This window comes from Salvelinus fontinalis, chromosome 29 (genome assembly GCF_029448725.1).
Source record: "Salvelinus fontinalis isolate EN_2023a chromosome 29, ASM2944872v1, whole genome shotgun sequence".
Taxonomy (NCBI): domain Eukaryota; kingdom Metazoa; phylum Chordata; class Actinopteri; order Salmoniformes; family Salmonidae; genus Salvelinus; species Salvelinus fontinalis.
In genome coordinates, this window is record NC_074693.1 from 846,668 (window position 1) to 856,263 (window position 9,596).

Here is a 9,596-nt window from a genome sequence, read left to right on the forward strand (position 1 = left end):
TGTATATTGTGAATCATTCTGGGGGAAAATCCCTGTATGCCTATGGATGTGTAGGTAGCCGATCTGTGTATGGACCCAAACGTTTGGTAAACATATTAGTTCAGAACCTCAGCTATCATAGCCAGTTGTATCAACTTCAAAACAGTCTGAATGACATTAATGAAGCCTATGGATTGAGTAGAATATAATATAACTTTGTGCCAAGGATGCAAGTCATATATACATGTAGTTATTACCAGGCATTGTGGCCTGTACATTTAATATATTCACTGATCATGTGATCTACCTTGGCAAATAAAGGTGCAGTTCAGGTATGAATGTCTTTGAGATTATTCTTCAGTCATATCCAATACAAGGAGTATCAAATTCCAGTCTTTGAATGATGATGTGTCTGCTTGTTTCACAATTATACACTTCAACAGTGTTTACCAATCCTGCTCCTGGGACATCAATGGTTACACATTGTAACTAATAGGCTAGAAACGGGATTTGTAATTCATATATACAGAAAAACAGTACTTCCTATGCATCATGTAAATACTCTAAAACCAGATAATCTCTATCTAATGGCCTTGATCTGCATTGATCTGATAAACACAGGATAGGTGGAGTATTTCATCAAATGAGAGACTTAATTTCAACCAGTAGGGAATGTAAAATTCTTTATTGAAAAGCTCATTATCCAAGTGTTATAAATACAAGTTCAATCTGTACTTCATTATAAAAACAGAGGAAGAAAAGAGGTGGCGGGAGGTGTAAAAGGGGAAACAGCATATGAATCACAGTGCTACCTAAATATTCTCAGTTCATCACAAAAGTATCTCTCGACAGCCCAAAGGTTATCTTAAAAGCGGGTGTGGTGGTGATGATAGAACTGGGAGTTGGCATCCTGAGTTGATCAACTGAGCAGTGCTAAGTTACTACTACTACTGCTAAGGCAAAAACTAAAATGTGCACCCCTTTTGAGAACCCAGGACTGAGAACCACTGCTCTTCATATGTGGACAAAAAAACAGACTTCATTCTGGTCAAATTATACTGCACTGAATATTATGTTTCTATTATCTCTGTCCTCACTTCTAGGGACAGGAACGAGTACCTGCCCTTTCCAGAATAGCCTCCTCTCCCACTTTGACAGTTGGGGCTGTTATCCTCCACGGCTGTTAGCTACAAATGCATCAAAATAGCTAGCTGCTGATACTTAATTAACTTAGCTAGCTAACATTATACCATATGTGAAGTTGGCTAGATAGCTAGCTCATTTAGCAGCTAATTTGAGTTAGCCTGCGCTGTAGCTAGTTAGCTAATAATACATCGTTTTTTTTTTTTTAACATTTCTGAAATATATTTACTTACTTGAATAGGTTCACCCAGCCATGTGGACATTTGGAAACAGAGCAGCAAAGTTTGTCACCAGGGCGTTTTAGAGGATATTACTATTGAACTTAATAACCAGACCTTCATACAAAATTGCTATGGTGAATTCCTAACGCACAACCGAAAATGTACCGTTATCTAGTGTACATGCACCGTTAGGCCTACTTGTAGCTAACATTTTGGTTAAATGTAGCTACTTCTGTGTCTTGAGACTGCTAGCTAACAATAAAACGGACAGGGAGTATCCCAAACCCCCCTATCCATGAATCTCTAGAGACGTCCCTGATTTGAATGCAGCCTAATCCATGCTGTGTTCCGGTTATCTCGGGTTTGACGAGTCGCTAACTAACCGGCACCGAGGTTGACTGTACAACATGTCATTTAGATAGCAGTCCACTGGGGGTCAGTGTTGTCTATATTTAATTCATAGTCCATTACAAGTCTGTGTCGCCAGGCGCAGTCAGATGAGGGTGTAGGCTGACGGAGCGGCCAAGGGCTGTGTGGTTGCATTGAGGTTGTGTCCCAAGGTCAAAACAAAAGCTTATTGGTCGCCTACACAGTTTAGCAGATGTTATAGCGCCTAACAATGCATAAAAATGGCAAACTGGCACACAAATAATCAATTTTAAAAAACAAGAAATGTCAGAACGAATCTAATTAACAAGCCAAATAACAGTAATCCAAATGCAATCTACACTGGATTAATTTACACAAGATATACTATGAATGATATGTACAGCAGATATACTGATAATGATAGGTAGCCTAGTGGTTAGAGCGTTGGCCCAGTAACTGAAAGGTTGCTGGATTGAATCCCTGAGCTGACAAGGTAAAAATCTGTTGTTCTGCCCCTGAACAAGGCAGTTTAACCCACTGTTCCCCAGTAGGATGTCATTATAAATCAGAGTTTCTTCTTAACTGACTTGCCGTGTTAAATTTAAAAAATGATATGTAGAACAGTATCCAATCAGATGTCGGTCACATACAGTGCCTTGGAAAAGTATTCACCCCCCTTGGTGTTTTTCCTATTTTGTTGCATTACAACCTGTGATTTAAATTGATTTTATGTAATGGACAAACACAAAAGTCACAAAATTGGTGAAGAGAAATGAAAAAAATTGCGTGTTTAAAATAATAACTGCAAAGTGGTGCGTGCGTACAGTTGAAGTCGGAAGTTTACACACACATAGGTTGGCGTCATTAAAACTCGTTTTTCAACCACTCCACAAATCTCTAGTTTGTAAACAAACTATAGTTTCGGTAAGTCGGTTAGGAGATCTACTTTGTGCATGACACGAGTAATTTTCCCGACAATTGTTAACAGATTATTTCACTTATAATTCACTGTATCACAATTTTAGTGGGTCAGAAGTTTATATACACTAAGTTAACTGTGCCTTTAAACAGCTTGGAAAATTCCAGAAAATTATGTCATGGCTTTAGATGCTTCTGATAGGCTAATTGATATCATTTGAGTCAATTGGAGGTGTACCTGTGGATGTATTTCAAGGCCTACCTTCAAACTCAGTGCTTCTTTAAACACCATGGGACCACGCAGCCGTCATACCGCTCAGGAAGGAGACGCGTTCTGTCTCCTAGAGATGAACGTACTTTGGTGCAAAAAGTGCAAATCAATCCAAGAACAGCAAAGGACCTTGTGAAGATGCTGGAGGAAACAGGTACAAAAGTATCTATATCCACAGTAAAAACGAGTCCTATATCGACAACCTGAAAGGCCATTCAGCAAGGAAGAAGCCACTGCTCCAAAACCGCCATAAAAAAGCCAGACTACGGTTTGTAACTGCACATGGGGATAAAGATTATACTTTTTGGAGAAAGGTCCTCTGGTCTGATGAAACAAAAATAGACATGTTTGCCCATAATGACCATGGTTAGAGGAAAAAGGGGGAGGCTTGCAAGCCGAAGAACACCATCCCAACCGTGAATCACGGGGGTGGCAGCATCATGTTGTGGGGGTGCTTTGCTGCAGGAGGGACTGGTGCACTTCACAAAATAGATGGCATCATGAGGGAGGAAAATTATGTGTATATATTGAAGCAACATCTCAAGACATCAGTTAGGAAGTTAAAGCTTGGTCGAAAATGGGTCTTCCAAATGGACAATGACCCCAAGCATACTTTCAAAGTTGTGGCAAAATGGCTTAAGGACAACAAAGTCAAGGTATTGGAGTGACCATCACAAAGCCCTAACCTCAATCCTATAGAACATTTGTGGGCAGAACTGAAACGGCGTGTGTGAGCAAGGAGGCCTACAAACCTGACTCAGTTACACCAGCTCTGTCAGAAGGAATGGGCCAAAATTCACCCAACTTATTGTGGGAAGCTTGTGGAAGGCTACCCGAAATGTTTGACCCAAGTTAAAAAATGTAAAGGCAATGCTACCAAATACTAATTGAGTGTATGTAAACTTCTGACCCATTGGGAATGTGATGAAAGAAATAAAAGCTGAAATAAATCATTCTCTTATTATTCTGACATTTCACATTCTTAAAATAAAGTGGTGATCCTAACTGACCTAAGACAGGGAACTTTTACTAGGATTTAATGTCAGGAATTGTGAAAAAAATGTGTTTAAATGTATTTGGCTAAGGTGTATGTAAACTTCCAACTTCAACTGTATGTATGGGGGACAGAGGAAGGGGTAGTCATGGAAACAATTATGTCAACCCCTACTATTTAACACAAGAGTCCATATAACTTACTATATTGAACAAAATCAACACGCAACAATTTCTAATATTTGACTGAGATACAGTTCATAGAAAGAACATCAATTTAAATAAATTAATTGGGCCCTAATCCATGGATTTCACTTGGCTGGGCAGGGGCACAGTCATGGGTGGACCTGGGAGGGCTTGGGCCCCCCACCAACCAGAGGATCTGCAGAGAAGAATGGGAGAAACTCCCCAAATACAGGTGTACCAAGCTTGAAGCGTCATACCCAAGAAGACTTGATGCTGTAATCGCTGCCAAAGGTGCTTCAACAAAGTACTGAGTAAAGGGTCTGAATACTAAATGTAAAATTTCAGTTGTGTATTTTTTATGAATTAGCAAAAATGTCTAAACCTGTTTTGGCATTGTCATTATGGGTATTATGTGTAGATTGATGAGGGGGGAATCCATTTTAGAGTAAGGCTGTAACGTAACAAAATGTGTTAAGAGTGCAGGGGTCAGAATACTTTCCCAATGCCCTGTAGGCTAGCGGTCTGGATATAACAGGAAGTAACGGACATACACTCTATGAGGTTGTTCTGCAGCGGTGTGCCGGTGAGCACCACTCTCCGTCGGGTCTTGATGGAGTTCATGGCTTTAGAGATGGCCGACGCCTCGTTCTTCAAGATGTGGCCCTCATCACAGATCACAAAGTCTGGGCCTGGGGAGGGAGGGAGCACAGAGCAGAGAGAGTTGACCTCTTAACCTGTTGGGGATGGGGGCGCTGTTTAGACTACTTATGCTAATTTGGCTAATTTTTTAAACGGCTTCCCACAAAATCCTTGATCGTACAATATGCATATTATTATTATTATTGGATAGAAAACAGTCTATAGTTTCTATAGGAGTTGAAATTTTGTCTCTAAGTGGAACAGAGCCCATTCTACAGCAATTTCCCTGACATGGAGTCAGATTTGAGAAATGTTGGCCACTCTTCTGAAGTCATTTAAAAGGGCACTGTCGTTGCTATGACTATACGGACACTTCTTACGTCTTCCCCTGGATGCCTTTACGTGATGACGATTCCAACGGGGTCGATTGCACGTTCACAGGCCCTACAAATGAAAAAACCCTGAAGCTAGTCATTCTTTGGGAGCTGCGTCATGAGCAAAGTGGACACCGGCGCGCACCTGTTCCAAGCGTTAGTTTAGCCTGTTATATTTCTCCGGTCATCTTTTCACTCGTTATAGGAGTTAAAAACATCATAAGGTAGTTAATTTAAAGCGTTTTATAGCAATTTATATCCGTTTAGTGCGATTTTGGGACATTTATTTTTGCAACGATGTGAAAAGTTGGGCACGCTTTTCAGTTCATCCCGAACGCAGTTGACATTTCCACATGGCAAGAGGACAGCTTTCCACCAAAAGACGATTTCTCCCAAGAAAGGATCCTTTGCCCAAGATACTGATGGAAGAACAGCTCAAGGTAGGACATTTTTATTATGATAAATCGTGTTTCTGTCGAAACATTTTAGTGGCTTAGGACGCCATGTTTTTTGACGTAGCTTCGCTTGGCGCAAACTGTATTGAAAAGTAAGGATAAATTAAAAAATGTAATAACGCAATTGTATTAAGAATTAAATTGTCTATCAATCCCTGTCCACCCTATATTTTTTAGTCACGTTTATGAGTATTTATGTATAAGAGTAGATCACTGTCTAAGTGGCGCAAGGACATTTTCTGACCAGCTGAGCTACATTTCACATTGTCTAACCATGATTTTGGTGGCTAAATATAAACATTTTCGATCAAACTCTATATGGATTGTGTAATATGATGTTACAGGAGTGTCATCTGAAGAATTCTGAGAAGGTTAGTGAAAAAATTAATATATTTTTGGCGATGTTGACGTTATCGCCCACTTTGGCTAGAATCAATGCTGGGCTGCTATGTGCTATGTGCTATGCTAATATAACGATTTATTGTGTTTTCGCTGTAAGACACTTAGAAAATCTGAAATATTGTCTGTATTCACAGGATCTGTGTCTTTCGATTCGTGTATGCTGTGTATTTTTACGAAATGTTTGATGATTAGTAGTTAGGTAAACACGTTGCTCATTGTAATTATTCTAGTCCATTTGTGATGGTGGGTGCAATTGTAAACTATGCCATATACCTGAAATATGCACTTTTTTCTAACAAAACCTATCCCATACCATAAATATGTTATCAGACTGTCATCTAATGAGTTTTTTTGTTGGTTAGGGGCTATAAATATCTTAGTTTAGCCGAATTGGTGATGGCTACTGGTGTTGGTGGACAAATAAAAGATGGTGGATTATGCTAATGTGTTTTTAGGTAATAGATGTACATCTTTACATATTGTGTCTTCCCTGTAAAACATTTTTAAAATCGGAAATGTTGACTGGATTCACAAGATCTGTGTCTTTCATTAGCTGTATTGGACTTTAATGTGTGAAAGTTAAATATTTTAAAAAAATATTTTTTTTGAATTTCGCGGCACTGGTTTTTCAGTGGGGGGGGGGGGGGGGGTGTGCCGCTAGCGCCACGCTGATCCTAGACAGGTTAACGCTAGGGGTCAGATTTTTTATTGTTATTTTTTTAAATAACGTTCCCAAGGTAAACGGACAATTTCTCAGGTCCAGATCGTAGAATATGCATATAATTTACAGATTAGGATAGAAAACACTCCAAAGTTTCCAAAACTGTCAAAATATTGTCTGTGAGTATAACAAAACTGATTCTGCAGGCGAAAACCTGTGTTTCCTGGACCGTCTTTCTTCCATTTAAAGGGGTATCAACCAGATTCACTTTCCAATGGCTTCCTCAGGCTGTGACCAGGCTTTAGACATAGTCAGGCTTTTATTTTGAAAAATGAGCGAGATTTTTCAAAACTAGTCAAGTGTCCTCCGAATAGTTCCTGCGCGCGAGAGAGGTAGCTCTCCATTTTCTTTTTCTCTCTTATTGAATAGGTTACGGTCCGGTTGAAATATGATGTTTGTTAAAAACAACCTGAGGATTGATTATAAAAAACATTTGACATGTTCCTACGACCATTACGGATACTTTTTGGAATTTGTCGAACGGAACGAGGCTTTGGTTTTCTGAACATAATGTGCAACCCAAATGGCGTTTTTTTTGTTATAAAAGTAATATTTATCGAACAAAAATAACATTTGTTGTGTAACTGGGAGTCTCGTGAGTGCAAACATCCGAAGATTATCAAAGGTAAGCGATTAATTTTATTGCTTTTCTGACCAAGCTAATATAAGGCTAACTGTTCTAGCATTGATTGATACACTCACAAAAGCTTGGATCGCTTTCGCTGCAAAGCATATTTTCAAAATCTGACACGATAGGTGGATTAACAACAAGCTAAGCTGTGTTTTGGTATATTTCACTTGTGCTTCCATGATTATAAATATTTTTAGTAATATTTTTGAATTTGGCGCCCTGCAATTCAGCGGTTTAGGAAAGTGATCCAGCTAACGTAGAGAAGTTAAAAGAAACTGGATACAAGATATAACCGTGTGTGTGTGTGTCCTCTACCTACCTGGGTCAACCAGGGTCTTCTGGAAGGTCTCTTTGAGTTTCTTGCTCTTGATGTTTCTACCCTGTGTGAGGTTACGGTACATCTCATAGCCAATGATCATGATCCCCCCATCCTCCTGCCACTGCTGCAGAGCAGCCGCTCTCTCCTGAGGTCGCTTCACCGTGGCCAGCTCCGTCACCTAGTGACAGACAGCGACACACAGACAGCGTAAAGACACACAGACAGCGTAAAGACACCATTCAGACACACACATAAGAGTAAGTGTGTACCTCTAAACTCTCCTTGTCCTTGAAGCCGTACGGCCACTTCTCAAACTCATTGAGCCAGTTGAGAACGTTGTTGAGAGGACAGACGATCAGAGCCGTGGAAAAGTCTAACTTTTCACACAGCAGTAGTGTGTGGAGTAGGGTTACCACCTAGTGATAGAAACAGAGTTAGATACAGTATAGATATAGACAGGTCTAACTTGTCACACAGCAGTAGTGTGGAGTAGGGTTACCACCTAGTGACAGAAACAGGGTTAGATACAGTATAGATATATACACATAGAGAGGTCTAACTTGTCACACAGCAGTAGTGTGGAGTAGGGTTACCACCTAGTGACAGAAACAGGGTTAGATACAGTATAGATATATACACATAGAGAGGTCTAACTTGTCACACAGCAGTAGTGTGGAGTAGGGTTACCACCTAGTGGTATAAACAGGGTTAGATACAATATAGATATATACACAGAGAGGTCTAACTTGTCACACAGCAGTAGTGTGGAGTAGGGTTACCACCTAGTGGTATAAACAGGGTTAGATACAGTATAGATATAGACAGGTCTAACTTGTCACACAGCAGTAGTGTGGAGTAGGGTTACCACCTAGTGATAGAAACAGAGTTAGATACAGTATAGATATAAACAGGTCTAACTTGTCACACAGCAGTAGTGTGGAGTAGGGTTACCACCTAGTGATAGAAACAGAGTTAGATACAGTATAGATATAAACAGGTCTAACTTGTCACACAGCAGTAGTGTGGAGTAGGGTTACCACCTAGTGATAGAAACAGAGTTAGATACAGTATAGATATAAACAGGTCTAACTTGTCACACAGCAGTAGTGTGGAGTAGGGTTACCACCTAGTGATAGAAACAGAGTTAGATACAGTATAGATATAGACAGGTCTAACTTGTCACACAGCAGTAGTGTGGAGTAGGGTTACCACCTAGTGATAGAAACAGAGTTAGATACAGTATAGATATAGACAGGTCTAACTTGTCACACAGCAGTAGTGTGGAGTAGGGTTACCACCTAGTGATAGAAACAGAGTTAGATACAGTATAGATATAAACAGGTCTAACTTGTCACACAGCAGTAGTGTGGAGTAGGGTTACCACCTAGTGACAGAAACAGGGTTAGATACAGTATAGATATATACACATAGAGAGGTCTAACTTGTCACACAGCAGTAGTGTGGAGTAGGGTTACCACCTAGTGGTATAAACAGGGTTAGATACAATATAGATATATACACAGAGAGGTCTAACTTGTCACACAGCAGTAGTGTGGAGTAGGGTTACCACCTAGTGGTATAAACAGGGTTAGATACAGTATAGATATAGACAGGTCTAACTTGTCACACAGCAGTAGTGTGGAGTAGGGTTACCACCTAGTGATAGAAACAGGGTTAGATACAGTATAGATATAGACAGGTCTAACTTGTCACACAGCAGTAGTGTGGAGTAGGGTTACCACCTAGTGGTAGAAACAGAGTTAGATACAGTATAGATATAGACAGGTCTAACTTGTCACACAGCAGTAGTGTGGAGTAGGGTTACCACCTAGTGATAGAAACAGAGTTAGATACAGTATAGATATAAACAGGTCTAACTTGTCACACAGCAGTAGTGTGGAGTAGGGTTACCACCTAGTGATAGAAACAGAGTTAGATACAGTATAGATATAAACAGGTCTAACTTGTCACACAG

General features: G+C 40.0%; 1 protein-coding gene across 6 annotated transcripts in view; it reads right to left on the reverse strand.

Moving 5' to 3' along the window:
* Positions 1-645: 645 nt before the first annotated feature.
* The window catches only part of LOC129827311 (transcriptional regulator ATRX-like), a 63,093-nt gene continuing 54,142 nt past the window's right edge, over positions 646-9,596 (reverse strand). For 5 of the 6 annotated variants that reach the window (XM_055888041.1, XM_055888042.1, XM_055888040.1 and 2 more), the window contains 3 exons: positions 7,891-8,037; positions 7,622-7,799; positions 646-4,769 (listed from right to left, as the gene is read on the reverse strand). In XM_055888041.1, coding sequence (XP_055744016.1) covers positions 4,567-4,769; positions 7,622-7,799; positions 7,891-8,037 — 528 coding nt within the window. In that variant the 3' untranslated portion in view covers positions 646-4,566. Of the gene's footprint in view, positions 4,770-7,621; positions 7,800-7,890; positions 8,038-9,380 lie in introns of those variants that run through there. The other variant, XM_055888043.1, reaches the window with a different exon arrangement.